This window comes from Sciurus carolinensis, chromosome 3, assembly GCF_902686445.1.
Source record: "Sciurus carolinensis chromosome 3, mSciCar1.2, whole genome shotgun sequence".
Lineage (NCBI taxonomy): Eukaryota > Metazoa > Chordata > Mammalia > Rodentia > Sciuridae > Sciurus > Sciurus carolinensis.
The window spans coordinates 108,368,413-108,393,296 of NC_062215.1; the positions used below are offsets into that span (position 1 = coordinate 108,368,413).

Below are 24,884 nucleotides of genomic sequence, written 5' to 3' on the forward strand. Positions count from 1 at the left end.
GTTCAATGAAATGTCATGTAGTATTTCTTATAGACATTAATTAGTGGCTGTATCATTAATCATTGTATTAATGATACAATACATATCATTCATATCTTTTTTTTTTCCTTTTTTATTTGTTCTAATTGATTATACATGACAGTAGAATACATTTTGATACACTGTACACTGTAACTTCTCATTCCTCTAGCTGTACATTGTGCTGAGTCACACCAGTAATGTAATCATACATGCATGTAGGGTAATAATGTCTGTCTCATTCTGCTGTCCTTCTCATCCCCAACAGCCCACCTCTCCCCTCACTCCCCTCTGCACAATCCAAAGTTCTTTCATTCTTCCTTACTCCCCACCTCCATTATGGATCAGTATTGGTTCATCAGAGAAAACATTCGGCCTTTGGTTTTTTGGGATTGGCTTATTTCACTTAGCATGATATTCTCTAGTTCCATTCATTTACCTGCAAATGCCATAATTCTATTCTTCTCTAATGCTGAGTAATATTCCATTGTGTGGATATACCACAATTTCTTTATCCATTCATCCATTGAAGGGCATCTAGGTTGGTTCCATAGTTTAGTTATTGTGAACTGAGCTGCTATAAACATTGATGTGACTGCATGACTGTAGTATGCTGATTTTAAGTCCTTTGTGTGGGAAGCCATCCTTAGCTAGCAGAATCAGACGAGGTTGAGCCATGGGACACAGGCCTGGCTTCCAGGAACTAGCAGCCACGTAAGTATGTGGTGCTATATGGGAGTGGTTCCCCGTCTAGTTTCCCTGAGAAAATGACTCCCTAACCACACCCCATCCTGTACATCGCAGAAGAAGCTCCTCCCATTCCAGGTCCCTTTACCTGTGTGTCTATAAATAAAAGAGAGTTGGGCTACTCCATGTTGTGAGAGGCCAGAGCTGGTACATCACACCATCTCTCATTGAAAAGGAGTATTGGCTTTTGTGTGTGTTTGTTGATTAAATAAGTTTATGGGTAATTGATTGATTTATAGCCAACATCATTCTCTGGTAGTTAACTCTTTTCTCATACACTTGGATGTGGCTGAGAGACCCCCACACCTTTGGGTATAAACTGAGGAGTGGGATAGCTTGGTCAAATGATAGTTCTAGTCCAAGTTTTCTATGGAATCTGCATACTGCTTTCCATAGTGGTTGCACCAATTTGTAGTCCCACCAGCAATGTATATTTCTTTTTCCCCCACATCCTCACCAACATTTATTGTGGCTTGTATTTTTGATAATTGCCATTCTGACTGAAGTGAGATGAAATCTCAGTATAATTTTAATTTGTATTTCTCTAATTGCTAGAGATGATGAATATTTTTTAATGTTTGTTGATCAATTGTATTTATTCTTCTGTGAAGTGTCTGTTCAGTTCCTTAGCCCATTAATGATTGGGTTATTTGTTTTTTTGTTTTTGTTTTTGTTTTTTGGTGTTAAGTTTTTTGAGTTCCTTATATATCCTGGAGACTGTGGTAAGGAGTTTCTCCCATTCTGTAAGCTCTCTCTTCTCATTATTGTTTCCTTTGCTGAGAAGCTTTTTAGTTTAAGTCTATCCTATTTATTGATTCTTAATTTTACTTTTTGTGCTTTAGGAATCTTATTAAGGAAGTCAGTTCCTAAGCTGACATGGTAGAGATTTGGGCCCATCTATTGATTCTTAACATATCATTCATATTATAAAAAATGTTTATAACGCAATTATTATAATCCATAACATCAACATACTGAAGAAGAAACAACATGCTAACTTCCATAAATTTGTGAAAATGCTTGAAAAAATTTACTTTCCATTCAAGATTTAAGAAAAATTTCATCAACTTAGAAATAACAGCAAATTCCCTCAATTGATAATAGACATAGACACCCTATAGTTAACATCATACTTAATGGTAAGAGACTGAATGCATTCTTCGTAGGACCAGGATAAAGGCAAGAATCTTCACTCTCACCCACTCCTATTGAGCATCATATTGGAGGTCTCAAGCAGTACAAAAAGGCAAGAAAGGCAATCAAAATGAATACTGATCAGAATGGAGATCAAAGAAAACCTGTGTTCACTGATAAGATGAATGTGCATTTAGAAAATATCAAAGAATCTTTAAAACACAAGTATTAGAACTAATTTATTTTCTCAATCTCAGAATGTATGATTAAAATACAAAATTATTTCATATAGCAACAATTAACATTTTGAAATTAAAATATTAAAAATACCATTCACAATAGTATCCCAAAACATGACAAATTTAATGAAATATGTATAAGACCTGTTAGGTGATAACTACAAAATACCATGAAGAGTAACTGAAGAACTAAGAAAATACAAAAACATTCCATGTTCATGGATCAAAAAATTCAAAATTGTTAATGTAACTATTCTTTTCAAATTAATCTATGTTTCAGTTTAATCTAGTCCAAATCTCAGCGTGTGTTTGTCTAGAAATATTCAAGCGAATTCTAAAATTTCAACAAAAATACAAAGAACTTACAATTGTCAAATTAATTTTTAAAAAATAATAAAGTTGGAGGGGTCACACAATCTGATTTCAATATTTGCCATAATGCTACAATAATCCAGATGGCTCAATAGTGGCATAAAACATACAGAAAAACTGAACAATATTAAGAGGTCAGAAATATATCCATATAGATATGGTCACTTTATTTTCAAATAAAGTGCTAACGGGGAAAGGATAGACTTTTCAATTAATCATCCCGAAACACCTTCATATCCATAAAAATAAAACAATAAAAATGTGTGTTATTATACACAAGTTAAAACTGAACACAAATCCAAATGTAAGAACTGAAATGTTAAAATGTCTAAAAGAAAATATGTATAACTTTTGGACAGACAAAGATTTCTCAGGATATAAAACAATAATAATAATAACAATAAAAGATAAATCATACTCATCAAATGTTTGATCTCCTGCTCTATGAAAAACACCTTCAAGAAAATAAAATGACAATTCATAGAATGGGAGAAAATATTAACAATAAATATATATGATAGTAACTTGTATCAGAATATATAACAAACTCATGCAATTCAATCATAACAAGATAAATAACCTGATTTCAATAGGCACTTAAATAGACACTTTGTAAAGGAAGAGACACAAATGACTGATGTGCCCATAAAAATAATTTAACATCATTATTCATCAGAAAAACATAAATGAAAATCAAATATAATACCACTACACAGCCACATGAAAGACAGTATCAAAAGAATTGAGTATACCAAAGGTTAGCAAGAGTATGGACTAACTGAAGTTATCATACATTTCTATTGGGGATGTAAAATGGCACAGGCAGTTTGAAAACTATTTAGGAGGTTATATTTATAAAGTTAAACATACCCTTTCCATATGATGCCACAATTCTACTCAGGTTATTTTCCAAAAGAAACGAAAACATTCTCCAAAGACTGGTAAATGAATGTTCATAACAGTCCACAAATGGAAACAACCTGAATACCCATCAACAGATGAACAGATTTTAAAAAATCATAATATACTCAAATAATCAGGTATTACTGAGCATTTAAAAAATAAAAAAGCTACTGATACAGCCAACATGGGTTACTCCCAAAAACATTATGCAGAGTAAAGAAAGCCAAACCCCCTAAACCCCTTTAATGTGTTCCATAATGACTCCTTTCATGTGAAACTCTAAAGGAAATAATTTAATCTACAATGATAGAAAATAGATCAGTTATCAATAGATTTATTTCAATCACCATATTGATTAACCACTATAGAATTTTTATAAACTGATTTTTAACTGAAAACATTTATTTTATACAGAAACAATATCATTACCACAAATTTAAAATTTGCTTGCTGTGAATAAAAGATAACTAAATAAACCATCAATGTTACTGCATTCCAGTTAGATATTTTATGTTTTCTCTCTGCTTAAAAGAGATAAGAATGAAATATTAAAGACAAACTAGCAGGAAATGAGACATCTTGATACAAAAATCAGAAAAACTAAGAATTAGAGAAGAAATCATTATGTAATTCAATATTGTTTAATGTTCATTTTTCAAATATCTATAAATTTTTGATTCATAAATATTAATTGCACATATTAATGGGGTTCAATGCAGTATTTCAGTACGCATTTCAGTATACACATATCAAATTCAATATCATGTTTGTTCACCACCCCCATTCAGCTTAAAAATTCTTAAAATCCTTTCCTGTACCACTCCTGGTATTTGTCTCACTCTTAGGAAACACTGCTCTTAGTTATTATCTTATATATACTACCTCAAAAGTTATGCTTGGCCCATTTCATTCCTTAAAGCTACTTGCAATCTTGGTTTTTAGATTACCCTATTCTCTCTGCCTCACATTCCATAGATTTCCTTCTTTGGGGGTCCTCTGAGATCTATCATGGACATTTTTCTTTGTGAATGTTTTTTACTCAGTTTCTCTGTAGGTCAAAGATTAGTTGCTTAGATTGAGTTGAATATATAGATTAATTTGGAGGGAATACTCATGTTAACAGTATTGAATTTTTTGATCCATGAATATGGAATGCTTTTTCTATTTTTTTAGTTCTTTTCTGCTGATCTTATACATAACCAAGTACAAAAGATTAAGAGAATGTGGAGGGAAGTCCTTTCAGCAGCTATGTCAAGGGTCTTTTTAATATGTTATCTCAATAATGAATTATCCACAAGACCATGTTTTGCCAGTCAGTATGGGTACAAGACAGTACTTTGTAACAAAAGGTATTAGAAGACAAGATACTTCCTATGTGGCTGAAAAAATTAAAGGTACTTAAAGCACCTAAAATGTAGGTCCTTCCCAATCTAACTATGAACTTTGCTTACGTACTTACAATGAATCCTATCTAAGTCCATGTTCTACCCTTAAATTCAGTCAAAAACCAGTCTTTCTTTGAAAATCCACTTCAGTGAGGCATAATCTCCATATAATAAAATACATACATGTTATATGTAAAGTTTGGTGAATTTGACACATACATATGACCATGAAACCACCACTGCATTTCCATTATCCCCAAATGTTCTCTGTCCATCCTCACTTCCACTAGGGCTAGACTAGTAATCTATTTTTCATCAGAGATTAGATTTGTGCTCATTGTTTTCTTTCCTTTGTCTGTTTTTTTTTTTCTTGGAATACATATCAAATTTCCTCAATTATTTTCCTTTAGAAGAATTCATAAAAACTTATATTTCATTTTAGGTCCATTACATGCTTCAAAAAATACAATTTATGTGGACAAATTTTTTTAAAAAATGCCTATGCCAGTGTCAATGTTTTGACAGTAATATGCAATGTTTTTTAAGAAAATCAACCTCAACTGGACTCTAGAGAATTTTATCAGTCAAGAACAAAAAAGTGAAGCAGATTTTCTTAAAGAAACATAAGACAGTTTGATTTCCACTGTTTATAGTTTCCCAAGAATAAAATGAAAATTGAAATGAAAACAGATAAACCTCTTACCTGTTGGAAGGTGCAGTGTTATGTTGTTGCAAAAATCTGTGAAGCAACATTCAGTTTTGGTAACATTGTTGGAACTATGGCAGAAGACTTGAGCATTTAACTCTGGGAGGGAGACACAGGATTTGATCACCTGTTCTTTTCCATTGGTTAGCATGACCGAGGCCCAACATGCTCCTTCTGTTTGGCAGGTAAAGTTTGAAGAGTCACACAAAAGACATACACACTTCAATCCTGGAAAGAGTAAGGCAAATAGCTTTAAAATGCAAGTGATCATACAAAGTTCTTTTGTTTTACTTAAGGATAGAAATTCAGCCTTAATGAAAATTAAAGAAGGGCTTAAATAAACAATACTTGATAAGTACATGCTCTACTTTTACACTCTCTCAGTATTGTGTTTTGTTAAATACACTGCCCAATTATCATTTCCTATTGCTAGTGTTTGTGAATTTGTTCAGCCAGTCCTATATTTTCATCATCCATGCTCTAAATCTTTCTGAAGCTCCATCAGTTTATTCCTAAGCCAATAGCTCCTATGAAATGCTAGGAAACAGTATCACAGCAACGGGGAGCTGTCCAGCATCACTCACAGAACATTAAAATGTGGTTATGGCAGCTGTGTAGCCAAACAAACCAGAGTGTTGTGTTTACTTACCTTTTCCTCTTTAACCCTTTAAATGTATTTGCAATACACAGAACTAAGCATAGAAATTTATATCTCAAAAAATGCTTGTAATTCTTTATATTCTGTGACATTTTAACATTATTGATATTGTCAAAGTAGTTTTAAGGCATTGATGAAGTCTTATACTTCCCCCTCTTCACTAAGAAACACATACATCTTAGAATGGGATTTATTTGAACACAGACCATGACCTTCAGGCAATTCTTTCTAAGCAAACCTCTCCTCCATAAAGAAAAGAACATCACCGGTAGAATTTAATATATCTTTAACAATAAAATTTTCAAAAATCAGACATTGTCAAATTAATCTGTTCATGTCCACATACACCTCAATGTTCCCTTTGCTACAATCTCAATCTCTCTCTGTCTCTCTGTCTCTCTCTCTCTGTCTCTCTCTCTCTCTCTCTTCTCTCTTTCTCTCCTCTCTCCCTCTCTAACTGATAAGTGTGAAGTGGTACACTATTTCTTTGTTTGGGTGTAAAATATTTGCCAATATGAAATATTCAGTGATTGTGAGTAATTTATTCAAATTTTACTTAAGTAAGATTATTCCTAAATACTACAACACTAAAGAAGTTTTCTGTATTACTTTGATGAACTTTCTGGTAAATCATAACTGCCCCTCCACAATTATCTAAATGCCCAAAATTTTTGCCATGTAATCATTGTAAATAAAATTAAAGACTTTAAACTGATAATCACTCAATTTAGAGCTGATTTCACATTCATAAAATATTTGGTATACAAGTGATGACTTCTACTAAACTTCAAATATCAATATGGGAGCAAGATGGGTAACATTCCCCTATAACTGGGTACGTATGGAAGAACAAATTATACATTAATGAGCTACAAATTATTATTATCCTCTTTTGCTAATTTTTCTTGAATTATAAAATACCGTTCAGATCATATTTTAGTAAATATTTCCTAAGGAAAATATGTAAAAATATTTATATATAAATATTTCCTAAGGGAAATACAATCCCCAAATAAAATATTTTGTTACCAACATTGGACCCAGCATAACAGCACACTTATTAATTGAAATATTGATCAATGTAAATAAACATGCTCTTTTATCAATAGTTATATGCTACAGTAGAACTATATATTATATACTGATTGGGATCCCACAGAGCTAGATGAATAAATCTTGTGATTTAGAAAATGTGTTAAGGTACTTTTCTTGCATAAAAGAGAGTTCATATAGAGAGCATACACTAACCCACCATCTTCTAACAGTGGAATCTCTCCATCATTTTCCAACTTCAATCTGAAAAAGGCCTTCAAATCCTGGCTAAACTAGCTTTGTAATCTTAGGCATTATTTGGTCCTCTGTGCTTCCATTTTATTATATGAAAGGTAATAGTAATAATGATAATACATGTCCTTATAGTGTTGCTGTAAAGAATAAATCAGTTAATCTATGTAATGCCCCTAGCCCAATTTCTGGCCTATAGGAAAAACTATAGTGACCATCTCTTCTACTATGGGAGAGCACAAAGTCAGTTGTCTTACACAAACAATCCAAACACGTTTTTAGTCCATACAGGAATAACTGAATGATCTGGGGTATGGAGATCATTTAGAAGGCATGATAAAAAAATGCATTTCTCTGCTCTGCCAAGTGTGAGCTGAATGCTCTTGTTCTGTTGATGCTCCAGGCTAGATCCTGGATGGCCACAGAGCAGGTGATGGCTGATGATAGTCTGGACAAAAAAAATTCAGAGAAAAAGAAAGGTTCTAGCCCTTATCTTGTCACTCACTTACTGATTGACTTCGGAGAAACTATTTAACTTCACAGAGCTCAGTGCCTTTCATGGAAAATGGGAACCAGAGTAGGGATAGCGCATCCAGAATCTTAAAGTTTCAGACTACCAATATTTTATTACTGTAATTTAGAGTTAATAGAAATCTGTTATTACAAAATATAGAAAACAGCCAACAACTAAGAAAATTCCCCTCTGCTTGTTCTTCATTCTTACAATTTAAGGTACTGAAGATGGAAAGAAGAGTAACTCTTGTGACATTACCTCAAATCATTTGTAACAAGACTCATCAGAGTCCTTGAATTTTCTATTTTCCAGAGAAACTTAGCCAGAAAATCAAGGCAAGTAATCAAGTAATATGGATCCACCATCTAAAGACAACCTTGAAGTACTCAACAATTAAACATATTCTAGTTCATGTGCATTCAGCATGACATATAATTCCCAGTGAAACAGAGTTGTCACTATCACCATTTGATAGTGACAACTCTAGATTACACAATCTCTAGATAGTGACATTCTCTAGATTACACAAGCAACATTGTTTCTACCCCATCAAAGCTGCCATTTTCTTAAAAAAAAAAATTATCCCAGCCCAGCAGTTTCTAGCAACTGTGAATAAAATATAATTATAATACAGCAGAAAGAAATTAATAATTAATTAATAATTGACAACTGACATTTTATCTGTATTGTTTCAATAAACTTTTAAAAAAACTGTTCCTATTTTTAAACAAATTCCACCTGCCTATTTTCTGGTGAGACATATGGTCAAATAAAAGTCAATATTCTGTGCCTTGCTACTAGAATAAGTAAACTTACCTTTCAGCTTATCTAAATTTTGTATTAAGTGAATTTCTAAGTACCTGTCCTGATACTTTCTCTTCCAAACATTACTGGATTCTTATAAAAATGCTACATGATAGTTCTTATCAAGGAGTAATGACAGAATGCTTAACAAGTGATAAAAACTTCCTTCAGCTTAAAGTAAAAGTTACCATACAGAATATTATAGACCTAGGTGATAGAGTTCAGATAGAAAATGACACCTTACTTCAAATCTGGCACAATGGAAAACATTGACAAAATTGAGGATTTTTTAATGATAATGGCTTTCAACATCTGCTAAATGCTCCCATTCATTCCAGGTCAATTGGTAGTACTATTGCACTGACAAAGAACAAACAGAAAACCAAACAGGACCTATGATGTATAAGTGACATATGACATATTCAGTCTCTCATTTTTCACTTCCCACTAGTCCACTATGCAGTCACATTTGACACATAACTAAACTCTACTATACTAGTTATCCTCAAAACTTCTATTGTATTAAAATACAAGTGGCCTTGACCGTGAGACTTCTGCTTTCATATTGTTTTTTTAGAAACCTGGTGTTCATTGAGTCAATTACATTAGAATATTCCATGACAGGATAAATCTGGTTGTTAGCAGACAGTTGCCCTGCCTTATTATTCTTTATTTTATACTTTCTCATTACAATGTACTTGAGTCATATGGAAAGGGATAGCAAATGAGGTTGAAGAAGAGGCAATTACCCATAATAAGGAGGTCTATTAGATTTTTCCCCACAAAGAAGATTGCACTTTTCTTGTGTCTACTCCCACCCCTTTAATTATCTCCCTTTTTCTCCCTCTTTGCCAATTAGTCTGTAAAAGCCAAGACATCTGTTACCCACAAGACATCTGTTACCCACATCCACCAAAGGATGTGCACATTCCCAATCAACCAGAAAATAAATTTTCATCCATATTTACATGGGATGGCTAGCACACCCTGGTGTACACAGTAATATCCATCAGACAACAATAAAGAACCAAATTTATCAATTTGCATTCATGCCCTATTCTTCTTAAAAAGCCAAATATTTCCTTGGCAAATAGTTATGGTTTTGAATTAGATATTATTGTTAATAAGTTGGTTTTATATTACTTGTTTCCCATGTTTTGAGCTTATGTGCTAAAATATCTATTGGCCAAGCCTTAATGTCAACCTCTGACATATACCCTTTCCTCTTTTTCAGACAATATTCTATTCGGTTTTCCTAATTTGAGACCAGGCTGTTAAACACAAAATAGGTTTTTTGTTTTTTATTTTATTTTTTTCCCAACTGGAAAAGTGTCTCAGATCCTTCTGAATATGTGATCTTTCCATTATTTGCAGACTTCTGAGCTAACAAAGGGAACAATTCAAGTTCATTTGTGTGCTGAATTTGAAAAGTATGACCATAGGAAAGAAGCCAGGACAACTAGCAGAGTGCATCTAAAAGCAGTCAGAAAGTCAAGACACCAGAAGAATGCCTATCTTCTCTTTCTAATCCTTGATCAAATTTTTAGTTTCATGTCATGTGATCATTTCAAAGCATGTGCCTTTCTTAATTGTGAGGAAACAATAGAAGAGAGGGAGAAAGTAGTATTATTAAATATAGGCAAACTTTTTGGCCAAATGGGCTTTCAATAGATTCAGGTTAAAGAAATTTGATTTTCCAGGCTGTATCCAAGAAAATTTAGAACTTCTAAAATATGAGAATAAATGCAAAGAAAAATTTCCTTTGTTCAAAGTGAAACTTTGTTCAAGAAGTCCTCTTTCTCATAGCTAAGAGGGACTGGAGCTACCCTACCAGAAGGTATTCTACCCAGGAGAACTGCTTCAACTTCCAACTTTGGGGCTCAAGTTAAGAAAGGCACAGCATTTTGTGAATTATAATATTAACCACGCAGAACTTCTTCAGTCTAAAGGCTGCACTGAATGAAACCAGAGGGTTCAGCTCATCTCTGACACAACTACCTGAGAAGACAAGTTTCTCAATATCTCCAGATCTTGAGAGTTCTAAAGACCTCTCCAGTTTTGTTGTCTTTTATTGCTCTGAACTTGTGATATTCTTCTCAATATAAGTAACTTAAGGACAGAGTTAAAATTGGCTAGAATAATGTTATTTATTTACTATGGCCTCAGAATGTAACTAAACACAGACATTATGACATAATGTCATAAAGCTTTTATTCCAATCTTTAAAAATATTTAACAGAGAAAAATGATAAGTTGAATACTTTTTAATATCGGCAAAAGTTATGAACTGAAAGATTCACTTTTTAAAGGTATTTTTCAAAGTTACTATTATAACATTATTCCCTCAGCTCCTACCACCTGGTAGGATCCATATAGGAATATAACCTAATCTAAAATAGGTTGTGACAAAATAGTTTGTGTAGATTCATTTAAAATATCCTTTCAGAGGATAAAAATGTGGCAGAACCCTTAGACTGGGAGATGGCAGGTTTCTCCTTCCTACCCATAGAATTTGAAGCTTCAGTGGGATGGCAAGTGTGGCAGTTGTATGGTTATTGCTTTGGGGCACAATGCAGAGAAATCTAAATCTATTTTTCCCTAGAAAGGACACACACTTCCTGGAGTCCCTTACCCAAATTTAGACTTTGTGATCATGTAACAGAGAAAAGAACCCTATTTGGAATCTCCCACTGAAAGCACCACAGAAAGAGTATTCCTAATCACAGGACACATTTCCTCTGCCACCATGTAATTCTTAGTTAATTTGAGAGGTTATTTTCTTACACAGACAGCCTAAATGTCCCTCAGTCTGGGGTGCTGACATTTATTGTCTTCTCCTTAGAAGGATAACAATGCTCAATGGATTCCAATGGCATTTAGAATAAAGCAAAATCCATGATCATCAATACAACTGAATAGATCAACAGCTGGAGTTCTTTCCATCCTTGAACCTCATCTCTTATAACTCAACCCTCCAGACTACTTGTCTCCTTCTCATGGCTCTAATATACAACGTCCTTCCTACCTCTGCCTTTGCTGTAGTTCCCTTTATCTGTAGCATTTGTTCCTTCTAATTCTCAGTTCAAATATCTCTACTTCAGAGAAACTTTCCCTGATTCTCCTTGATCAAGTATCTGCTCCTCATTATTCTGCTACTTATCATAATCTGTAAATTGTTCATTCATTGCATTAGCCCCACTAAAATAAAAAACTTCATGTTTTTTATCTACCATCATATCCCCAAATCTAGAAGGTCTTACAGCATGATAAAGATCCAATGAAGATGCATTGAACTAAAAATTGTAGAAAATTGCAAAATATAGATAACTTCCAAAGAGCCCAATACATAAAAATTCACAACACTACAACTATTTTAATTGTGGTATGTTTTACTCCAGTCTTTCTCTATGTGGATTTTTAATAGCTGAATTCAATACACAAACACAATTTTAAATGATGCTTATTTAATCCTTTCATCATTATTATGAACTTTATATTCATTTAATGGCATGTATAGACCTATCATCCAGGTAAAGGGGGGGTTAAAACATTTCATTACTTTTAAACATTTCAGTTATTTGCAGTTATACTGCACTATCTTTGTCGATTAATTTTTATCTGAATTTCATTTTCTAGATGAGAATCCCAGAAGTAGAATTAAATGTCATTCTTTGTTTTTCCTCTTGTTCTTAGTTTTATTTTTTACTACCTCACTAAAGTTCTCAGACACATTAGACTTGATCTGTTTTGTTTTGTTTTGTATATATTTTACGGTGCATTATTATCATGCACAATAATGGGATTCATTGTGAAATATTCATGTATGCATATAACATACTTTGGTTGACTTCATTCTTATGCCTCCCATTTTCCTCTTCTCCTCCTTCCCCCTCTACTGGACTCCTATTTTTGTGAGATCCCTTTTTTTTATTCCTTTTTTTATCTCTAGCTTCTGATTATGAAAGAAAAATTTGATCCTTGACTTTTTGAATCTGGCTGATATCCCTTAGCATAATATTCTTCAGTTCTATCCATTTGTCAGCAAATGCCATAATTTCATTCTTTTTAGTGACTGAGGAGAACTTCATGGTAAATATGTATCACATTTTCTTTATCCATTCATCTGTTGATAGGCACTTAGACTGGTTCCATAACTTGACTACTGTGATCCGTGTTGCTATTAGCATTGGTATTCATGTATCAATATAGTATGCTGATTTTAGTTCTTTTGGATAAATAGAGAGCAGAATATCAGCATCATATGGTGGTTTCACTCCTAGTCTTTCGAAGAATGTTCATATTGATTTCCATAGTGGCTGTACTAAACTGCCATCCTACCAACAATGTATAAGTGTACCTTTTCCCCACATCCTCACCAGTATTTTTGTTATTTGTATTCTTGATGATTACTATTCTAACTGGAGTGAGATAAAATCTCAGTGTTCTTCTGATTTGCATTTCCCTGATTGCTAAAGATGTGGAACATTTTTTCATATATTTGTTAGTCTTTTGTATTTCTTCTCTTGAGAAGTGTCTGCTTAGTTCATTTGCCCATTAATTGACTGGGTTATTTGTTTTCGAATTCTGAATATATACCCCTAATATTAATGCTAGGTCAGAACAGTAGCTGGCAAAGATTTCCTCCCATTCTCTATACCCTCTCTTCACACTCTTGTTTCCTTTGCTGTGCAGAGTTTTTAATTGATGCCATCTCATTTATTGAGTCATGGTTTTATTTCTTGAGTTTCATTAATCTTAGTAAGGAAGTCAATGTCTGAGCCTACATGTTGGAAGTTGATCCTATATTTTCTTACAGCAGACATTCTTAATAGATATTGTCAAATAACTTTCCAAAGAAGTTGTACCATTTAAGATTTCCATTGACCCTGTATGAAGGTACCCATTTCACAATACATTTGCAGCATTTGAAGTCCTCACTAAAACCCAGGGGCTAGGAATGTAGCTAAATTGATAGAATACTTGCCTAGCTGGGGTTCAGTCTCCAAAATCCCCTATACCCAACAACACCCACAAATTCTCACTAAAATCTCAATAATGAGATAGATAAAAGTTGTATGTGAAATTAGTTTGCATTTCCTTACTAATAGGTTGAACTTGAAAAATAATTCATCTGGCTTTCCTCTTGGGTGAACTATTTATTCAGAATATTTATCTCTTGGATATATCTTAAAGTCTCTTCTCAATCTGAAAGAGCTTTTTATAAAGTAAAGATGGAAATCCTTGGTCATTTTCATATTTATTTTCTTTCTCTTAAACATTATCCCCATTACTTTTGGAATAAAACAATTCTCTGTCAGAAAAATAGTCAAATAATACACATGATATTAAGGAAGTAAAATAAAATAAACAGCCATATACCTGCTATCTCAAAACTGACCACGGTTAATGGCCTCTCCAAATAGTTTTCTATGGCGTTAATATACAGATATGCCTAGTGATGTTCTTGTTAAAAATCTAATATTATAAATGTAAACTGTATCTATCAATCTTCTACTTTATACTTTCTTTGCCTTAATACTCAGTAAATTCCCCATTCAGATGTTTTCTAAACATCCCACATTTTCTCCCAGTTTATGATTGACTTCAGACAGTTTTCTCTCTCTCTCTCTCTTTTTTTTTTTTTTTTTTTTTTTTTTTTTTTTGTCAGTACCCAGGGTCTCATGCTATTTTTAGACACTTAATCTCAAATTATATGGAATTTATATGGATTATCCAGATTATGGATAATACACAAATCTTTTTAACAGGCTACAAGTGAATTACAGTAAATCCTTAGATATTAAAAAGTGTTTAAGATTATTATTTAAAGAATATTTTACTGTATGCCAAACACTGTTGAAGAAGGGAGGTAGGGAATTCAGAGAAAAATTGTGTCCTAAAGGACCTTTGCCCAGTAGGTTAAAGGATGTTGGGAGAGTGTGGTAAAAGGCAGGAGCACAGGGCACCTTGGGACACAGAGGTGGGGCACACTTAATCCAGCAGAGGCAGGGGTGGGGCTGGGGGCGGAAGGTTTCTTTGAGGTGAGCCTTGGGGAACACACCTGCTCTGCATCATCCAGGCATGTTTATAGTGCCAATGCCACCGCACCCTCTCAGCAGTGCTCAAAAGACCAGCCAACTCGCACCCACCAGCCTGGGGAAACCTCGGCAGTCCTCACCCACTAGGCAGTGTGGAAATATCTCCTGCTGTGAGGCTGAAACGTATGGGCACTAACCTGCCCCCACTTTGTCAACGGCTTCTGTCACACCCACTCTCCAGCTGGAACTCAATTTCAGTCCCCAGCCCGCTCCCCACCCCCACAAGCACCTGGGCACTGTGCCACCTCTGCAGGGGGTGGGAGGCCGGACTGCAGGCGGGGACGTTGAACTCACTTTCTCTGGACTTGCAGGTCTGTACTAGGCGCCCTTGCGCGGAGCGAGGGCCGGGCTTCTTCCTCCTGTTTGCTGGACAGGCCTGGGGTCACCAGTGAGCCCAGGCTTTCCAAGACTAAATTATGCTCCCAGAAAGCAAAGGCAACCCAGAGGGTATGTTCTCCTGGAATGGTTTCCCGGCACGCCTGAGTACCATCCAGCAGCAGCAGAGGCAGGACGCAGGCTACTTTCCACGGAAAGACCTCCACTCAGATTAGCATTTCGCAAGCGTTTTTAAAACCCGTGTCTCCTTAAAATAAACATTAAAATCTCATACCCTCGGCTTATTTGAAATGTCAAAGTAAAATACTTTGTCTAGAAACTTAGGGACACAATGATGATTTGAATGTGCTTTTTCTTTAGGAAAAGGACACCCCCCACACCCCGCCACACACACACACACACACACACACACACACACGCACGCACGCACACAATACCCTTGAAGATCACCTCTCTAGCCCAGGACAATGGTTGTGAAAGTGCTCTTTCCTGGACTGCTATTTTAAAAATACCTTGATTGCAGCAAAAGATCCCAGCTATCCAAGTATTGCAGTGAAGTCTTTTCAAATGATATGCAGAATAGAAAAAACTGATAATACTTTAATTTAGGTCATATGGGTCATATACTAATATGTTTATGTTTCCATAATATCATACCTGATAGCAGTGGTTACCATCACTTGGTGGGAGAAGGTTAATTAACTTGGTTTAATCATTCCATATTAAGTACCTATATTGAACCATCACATTATATCCCACAAATGATTGTCCAATTTAAAATAATAGTAATTTTAAAAATAAAGCTGGGGTTGTAGCTCAGTGATAGTCTGCTTGCCTAGCACATGTGAGGCCCTGGGTTCAATACTCAGCACCACATAAAAATAAAATAGAGGTATTGTGTCTGCCTACAACTAATAAATAGTGTGTGTGTGTGTGTGTGTGTGTGTTTTAAATTATTTAATTTTTAAATAATTTAAAAATAAAAATAAAAGAGCTCTAAAGAGACAGGAGTGGTGGCACATGCCTGTAATCCCAGTGGCTCAGAAGGCTGAGGCAGGAGGATGGAGAGTTCAAAGCCAGCCTCAGAAAAAGTGAGCCACTAAGCAACTCAGTGAGACCCTATCTCTAAAAATAATACTAAATAGGACTGGGGATGTGACTCAGTGGTTAAATGCCCCTGAGTTCAATCCCCAGTACAAAACAAACAAACAAAAAACTCTAAAGAAAGAAACAGAAGGGAAGGGAGAAAAGAAGAAGATGGAAAAGGAGGCATTATAATACCAACCAGGTAAGACAAGTCATATGTCTCAGAATAAGACTTGACTTTACCAAATCAAGGATATCCTTTAAAATTTCAAATGTGGGAAAACATAGTTAAGTTTTAGAATGTTACATCTTGTTTTAATTGTCTTTTTCTAATACAAATTTTTAATCTGGTGTTTCAGAAAGTGGAGCTTGAGTGTCCAACCTCTTCTTGTTCTAACCTGTATTTTGTTCACAAGCAATGGCCACACTCCACATAAGAATGTTATCTCAAATGGAAGTGATAATTTCTAAGTGCAGCTTTGACTCAATATGGCACATTCTGGAAAATGGGAGGGGGGCTGACAATTACATTAAGTCACCTACTTTAAGCTACAAAGAAAGTTATCAGTAGCAAGCAGCCAAGGTGTCTAACTAACAAAGGACTTCCTTGCTCAGAGGACAAGGCTTCTGGGCTTCCCTGGCTCAAGCTTACTCTATGCAAATATTCACCAGCCAGAAATTTACCTGGAAAACCTCAAACAGATTGGGGCCAGATCTTAATACTGTATTTGATTGGTCTGCACATTTAGACCTATTTTATAGATTTTAGAGGATAATGTACATTTTTTAAAGTGATTACAGACCTGTGTTCAATATATTGCTCATCAAATATGATTTAACTGATGATAAACACTTGATAAGGAACAAACCATACAATTTTAACTTTGTTTCCATGGGAAAAAAATTACCAATTGGAAACAATACCTGAAGGATACAATGTCCAGCAGTATCTTCTGATAAGTAGGAATTGTTACTCTGTTGCATGGAGAAAGTGAACCTGTTTAAAACAACAAACAAACAAACAAACAAACAAACAAAACAAAAAACACTGCAATAGCCCTGATGTACCTCAGTCATTTAGGAACAAGTTAGGAGGCCTGGAGTTCTAATCCTAGTTCTAGCAACCATGGCCTTTGAGGCCTATGTTCTCAACTGTTATGTCCGAGAAATAATTCATTTAGATAATCTCTGTCATCATTCCCAGTCTTAAAGTTCTATGGCCCTAAGAGCTAAATCTATCAATGGGTACCTTGCAGTATCAGAAAGAACAGGATGAGTGATTCATATCAGAGAACCATGAAATTGTTGTCCCCAATCACAGTTCAGGAAGAAAAGTGTTCCAGAGAAGAATTTACTGTGATAAAGGCTAAAGCAAATAATTTGGGCTCATAATTTTGAGGTCCATTTAGTCATAGAAGTCTAGTTCTGTGTTTTCAGTCCTCCACTAAAGTAGAGAAGATAGAAACCAATGGGGAAAGATCTAGAGAGTTGGTGAAAAAAGGAAACTTGAAGCTGTGGCATACTTAATCTATGTGAGAAAATGGTATGAAATATGAAGGGTAATGATAAAAACATTAAGGGTTCAAAAGCTAAAGAATCTCTGACTTGTTAAAGGAAGCAATTAAAAATAGTAAGAAGAAAATACACAATCAATAATACATACCAAAACACAGCTATAAGAATACACAGAAAAAGACAAGTGACTCAAGTTTAGAATGAAAGTTGCAAAGAAAGTCAAAGGTAAATTCTCAAGAGTTCTCAGGGGCTCACTTGTCAAAACTTATTTCACAATCCATGTTACACATTTATATGATCCAGATATGTTAAAGAATAGATGATTATCTAGAAATAAAAAGGAACTATCCAAAGTAAAAAGTTGATTTAGCTAAAAATAGTGTGGCAAGTGAAGAGTTGAAAGGGGAAAAAGAGGGCAAGAGGCCAAATGATTTTGTTTTAAGATTTATTTTAACTGTGCCTCTTTCAGCACTGACCCCAAGTGCTCAAAGATTTAACCTGGATAATATTAACGAATTCATAATGTGCACCACCTGCCCCTCTCATCAAAGGAGAGACGCGTGGGAGTAGAAGCTGATGAGATGGAGATGAATTTTTTAAATATATAATTTAAAAAATACATTTTAAAAAAATGTAATTCTCAGACTTCTAGGGATTATCATAGCTACTTGAAACAGTTACATGGTTTCTTTTGGTTCCTTTGTCTATCAAAGTATTATCAAACATAATAACTGCCTTTTATTTGCAGCTACATAAATTTAATTGAGACATGCAAGTGAAGAAATATTAGAATGAAGTTAGAGAAGCTCTGAGAAGTCTCTTAGCCAGAACAAAAAGAAAGTAAGGGAGCTTGTCCTGAGTTCCACTGCTTCTCTGTGATAAGCCAGTATAAAACAAAACAAAGCAAAAAAACTGTAGTAGACAAAGAAAAACCTCATCTCTGTAGCTCAATTCATTTGAATTTGACATTGTAGAATTCAGCAAGGTACAGTAAAAAGGTCCTGGACTTTGGAAGTTGCTTTATTCATACCTGAAATCCTGAGCCACACTAGACCAGTCATGTGACCTGGGAAGGTCCAATGCCTCTATAAATCTGAGGATCCCACGGTGAAGCAGGGGTAATAACTGATATGTCACAGGGCTCTTACAAAGATGAAATGAGATTTTTATATAATCCATTTGACATACCATGGGATGTTTTAAAAAAAAAACTAAAAATTAAGCTCCAATTATTACAAGTTAGGACACTAGATAGAGCACTACATTTGAGGCCAACCACACTCCTAAAAAATGACTTGTAGTGTTTCTGACAACTGTTCTGGTTCTGATTAACATTTGCTTGGTGGTTTCATACTACCACACTAAGGTGATAAAAATCCAGCTGCTCCAAAGCAAGAAAGATCTATTTTTTAAAAAATTGGTATTTAAGTACAAAGTATTTAGAACTCTCATATTGCTTACAATGCTAATGTTTTTCCATTCTCAGTCATTTCTTGGTTCAGACAAATACTTCAATTAAAAAAAAGAAAACAAATGAAGTAGGTAAACAAAAATACCAATAAATATGAAAATGAAAATGTTTAATTTCATTAATATTCAAACAAAATAAATACAAAAACATAATTTTTATTTGCCAAACTGGCAATGATTTTATGAATTATAACACTCAAATGTGGAGGAAGAGGGGGATGGGCTCTGGGAAATTAGTATTTCATCTTTATATGCTATTGAATATTGACTGGTATCAAACTTTTAGAAAACAATCTGAAATATTTGTCTCAAGAATCCTACAAATATTTATTATCTTTGTGTATTCCTACTTCCTCTAGATGAAATAATCATAAACATTCATTTAAAACTTCTGTTGTGAAGTTAATATTCACAAAAGTAAAAAATGGAAATATGCTAAATATTTCCAAATCAAAACATGTAAATAAATTGGACAATATATATGATTGTATAACATCCTACTTTTTAGTAGTATTTAATTAGAGTGGAACTTGCTCACTATAAAATTAAATGAAAAGTAGAATCATAAACATGTAGGTGTAATCTCAATTTACATACATGTATTGAAACAAAGACTAAAATGAAATATGTCAAAATATGAATTGTAGTTTTCTCTGAGGTATGGGACTAAAGATGATTTTTACATTTTTCAACACTTCTTCCTAATTTTCTATAATGACCAACATATCAATCCTCTAATCAGGAGTGGACATTGTTTTGTTGCAGTGATTTGTTGCTCTGTCAAAGTACTTAGTTCACAGGCAGTGGTTGAAAATGTCATGGGAACACCTTGGGTTGGCTGTTCTGCAAAGTCCTTTAATAATACTGACATAACACCCACAGGCCCTGTTGAAAGCCATTCCATAGTGACTACAACTGTTTTGTAGTCCCAAAACTGGAGGTTGTAGTCTGAAAATAGGCTAGCATGTTGAAAAGCAGGGCTGTCCCTGAAAACTCAAACATATGATCATTGCAAAAGGACTCCCATGCTATGCTCAAACTTCACTACTGATCTCTGGGACATAAATCAAAAGCCTAGCTTAGCCTGATGATCTTCCCATAACTTTTCCTCTCATCTTTTAATTGTCTTGAGAGAGGGTTAGAATAGACCTAGTGACTTTCCCTGAATGGAGAATGTAATCAAGAAAATGCTGATTGCCCACTGTGTGCATGGCACCACACTGAATAAGAGCTACCTCTAATCCAACTCAGCAAAATGAGGTTTGTTAACACATTAATGAGTCTGTGTAGAGACTGCAGATGCAAGCAAAATTGTCCATAAGCAAGCTTAATGCTAGAGTAAACTGAGAAAAGAAACCCAAGTAACTCATAAGTGTTCCCTTGTAAGTGATAAATGACCTTTCAAGTTGTACCAAATGCTTCACCTTTAAAAGGGCAGGTGCACAATTTTGCATTTACAATGAGCTTTAATCTATGTACAGATAATGTCCCCAAGTTGCAATTTCCTTTGCAGAGAACTCACTATTCTATGCCTAATAAATTAAACATAACCTAATGTATCCTAATTCAATTTTGTTTATATCCTACTTCATGCCACTTTTCAGAATACAGAAGACATGCACAAAAAAGCATTTCGATATGTAGATAAATTCCTTACTAACAAAAACATTATAAAATAAAAGTAAATCAATTATTTGAAATGTTAAAATATTTTACTTTTTAAATCAATGATATAAATGCACATGGCAAACAAGTAGCACAGGGAATATTCAAATGAAAAGCATCCATCTAGTGACCCATAACTCCCCAGTAAGTTCCCAAAGGCACCCACTTTAAAATATTCTTGTTATTATGTTTAGGACATTAAAAATACTCTATGGTTCTTGATTAAGTATTTGAAACTTCCTCATTTTATATAACACTTCAAAGTTTATACACACACCCTTCAATTTGGGGTGGAGAATCTGGTTTATTGAGATGTAATTTACACTTGGAACATTCATCGCTTTTTGTGTGCACTTTTATGAGGTTGACAATTGTAGTTCAATCATCCCTCCCTCTCAGATTTCCTCACACTCCTTCTTAGACAACTTCTCTCCCCACCCAGCTGCTGGCAAGCTGTTTTTGTTCCTATACTTTTGCCTTCTGCAGAATGTCAAATGAATGTAGCCTTTTAAGTCTGGCTTCTTTGATTTGCCTGAAGGCATTTGAGATTCATTCATGTCTTTGTATACCTCTGTATTTTTTTGAATGAAAGTACAAGAGTTTGTTTTTCCATTCACTACAGGACATTTGTTCGTGTTTTCTCCTGCTTTTATGGATTAGAATTAAACTTTTTATAAATTAATATAAAGGTCATTATTTGAAACAGATTTCATTTCTCTTTGCCAAGTATCTACAAATGGGATTACTATGTGGTACAGAAAGTGAATGTTTAAATTTATATAAAATTGTCAGTGTTTTCCAAGTGGGTTGTACTATTTGGCATTTATATGGCCATGTAATAGAGTTTCAGGTATTCATATCATCTGCAAACTACTTACTGGGTTATTTCTTTATTATTGAGTTCTGACAATTCTTTACACATTTTGAATACAAATGCTTTATCAGATAAGTGTTTTGCAAATATTATCTCCAAGCCTGTGACTTGTCTTTTATTCTCTTAACAGCATCATTCAAGGAACAAAAATTTTTAATTGTAATGAAGTTAATTTATCAGTATTTTTCTTTTTTGTTTGGAATTTTTCATCTAAGAAACAAAACTTAACCTAAAATCAAAAAGATTATCTTCTGTGTTTCTTTTAGAATTCTTTTTCACAGTTTTAGATTTTATTTCTATCTGAGTTAACACCTGTAGACATGTCAGGTGTGTTTGGAGAGTTTTTTGTTTTGTTTTGTTTGCTTAATTATGTCCAATTATTCCAGCATAATTTGTTGAAAGAACTATCTTTTTCTATTAAAATCAGTAGATGTACATGCATGGGTCTATTTCTGGTTTCTCTATTCTATTCCATTGGTCTACTTTTCCAATACCACACTGTCTTAATTACTGTAGGTTTATAAGTCTTGAAATAAGGTACTGTAAGCATTCCGACTTTGCTATTCTTTCTTTTTCAAAATGTATTTGTTTATTCCAGTTCCTTTGCTTTTCAATATAAATTTTTTAATCAGTTTGATGGATTTGCAAAGGATAATTAATGTATTAACAACATGGAGCCTTTGGTTCTGTGAATAGACTATATGATCCCATTTATTCAGATTTTAAGTTCTTCAACTGTGTGTTGTATTGAGTGTTGTCATGTAGTTTGCGTATTTATTGATATTGTCATATAGTTTTTCTTCTTTGGTCTGCTTAAATGATTAATTGCAAAATTAGGTTTTTGAATATTGAATCAGCCTTGCACTGTCAGAGTGAATTTCACTTGGTCATATCCTATTCTCTTGTTATTAAATTGTGGTTCAAACTAATAATATTTATTGAGGGTTTTTATAATAAATTATTTTATGAAGATAATTGGTCTGTAGTTTTCTTTTATCATGATGTCTTTTCCTAATTTTGGATTTAGGGTAATGCTGGTCTAACAATGTGAGAAAAAAAAAAAAGTAACAACAGTGTTCTCTTCCCTTCTTGTCCTGGAAGAGTTATGTAGAATGGACATTGTCTTCCTAAACTTTTGATAGATTTCAACAGGAAAGTCCTCTGTCCTCTGAGGACTGGAGTCCTTGTTAGTCGTTACAAGCATTGAGCCACGAAGAGATGTCTTTAATATATTTATGGGTGCCATTCGGGTAATTTATAATTTTCTGGAGTGATCCTTGGTAATTTGTATCTCCAGAATTACTCCACTCTAATTAAATTTTTGAATTGGACACAAAAATATTTTCAGTATTCCTTTGTTTTTATTTTTTTCTGTCTACACAGTATGTAGAAATGTCCCCTCTTTCATTTTCATGTTTTAGACTGCCTATTTGTATACAATCATTTATTCACAATACACTCAGCATATTTTCAAAGCTTATAATATTCCACATGTGATATAAGGAACTGAATTTATATTTCCCAATACTTTCTTCCCCATCACTTGCACTAAGACTGTCACACATTTACCCTATGGATATGTTACTAATTCACAGAAACTGCTGCTATTTTTGCTTTAGAGAGTCCAATGAACTTTTGGAATGATTAAAGTTAAGGAAAATGTATTTTACATTTATCTTCATGTAGCCATTTCCAGAGATTGTAATTCTCTATATGGATCCAAGATTCTCTGTGTTATTTTATTTATTTTGCTTTTAATATTTTAAATTTCTTACAATACAGTTCTATAAGTAAAAAATTTTGTTTTTATTTATCTAAAAATGTTTTATTTTTCCTTCATTTTAAAAGATAACTTTATGTGGTATGAAATATTGGTTGGGCAGATTTTAATTGCGGTATTTAGAGTTGGCACTTCATTAGTGTCTGTTTTGCTTTGTTTCTGATTAGAGTATGTATAATTATTAAAATTATTCCTCCATATGTAATAATTCTATTTATTCAGGCTGCCCTCAAGCTTTTCTCTTTATTAAATCTTCTCAATTTGAACATTACATGTCCTATTGGTGTGAAGTTCAGGAGGAGAGGTATTTACTCTGTTTGGTTCTTTAAGCTTCTGTGATTGGTAATTCCAGGTATTTAATTACATTTGGAAAATTATTACCTAATATTTATTCAAATATTCCCTCTATCCTATTCTCCTTCTTTCTCATATAGGATTCCATTCACACATATATTTTGCCACTTCAAACTTTCCCATACCTCTTGGATGCTCTGATTTATTTCTTTTGACTTTTCCCTCTTTACTTCTTCTTAACTCTCACCTTAGTGTAATAAATTTAAAATAATATAATTTTATGATTATAAGCCAATTTCCATTGGCTCATCATCAAATTCATGACTCTTTGGCTGTGTGGAGTCTACTAATGAGCACATCAAATGTATTCCTTGTCTCCTATTTTTCATATCAGTTTTTCCATTTTATACTTTCTCACATTTCTATCTTTCTGCTGAGATGTCACATATCTTCATGCATATTTTCCCATCTTTTCCACTATAGACTTTAATTGTAATCATTTAAAATTTCTATATTATGCTTGTAATATCTGCATCATATCTAAGTCAGGTATATTGGTTAGTCTCTTAAAAGTAGGGGTTCCATCCTTGGTTATTTGTGTCTCATAATTTTTGGTTGATGTAAATATATTCTTTATAGACTGAATTATGCTATCATAAGGTCTTCACACTTAAATTGGGATATGTCAAAGTAAAGAGGGATGTGTGAAGTAGGAAGATTGAAGTTTTAGGTGTGAAGGGAAAAGTATAAAATAGTACAGTATTGGCTCAAAATGGACATAAGAAAAAATACATGAAGCTAAGAGAAACCCTTAAAAACAGTTAAAACATATTATTAAGAAATAAATAAAGAAAAGAAAATGGAACACTAAAAAAGGACTAGCCAAAAAAAAAAAAGCAGGTTTAAGAAAACAAACAGAGGAACAATAAAAAGAGAGACAAATAACAAGATGGTAGGTTAAAAACCATACCAGTTATTACACTAAATGTGAATGGGCTAATT

At 33.7% G+C, this 24,884-nt stretch overlaps 1 protein-coding gene across 5 annotated transcripts in view; it reads right to left on the reverse strand.

Annotated features, from left to right (window-relative positions):
* The window catches only part of Acvr1c (activin A receptor type 1C), a 77,860-nt gene that overhangs the window by 43,124 nt on the left and 9,852 nt on the right, over nucleotides 1-24,884 (reverse strand). For 3 of the 5 annotated variants that reach the window (XM_047547072.1, XM_047547069.1, XM_047547068.1), the window contains exon 2: nucleotides 5,502-5,732. In XM_047547072.1, coding sequence (XP_047403028.1) covers nucleotides 5,502-5,732 — 231 coding nt within the window. Of the gene's footprint in view, nucleotides 1-3,380; nucleotides 3,491-5,501; nucleotides 5,733-17,208; nucleotides 17,251-24,884 lie in introns of those variants that run through there. The other 2 variants (XM_047547071.1, XM_047547070.1) reach the window with 2 other exon arrangements.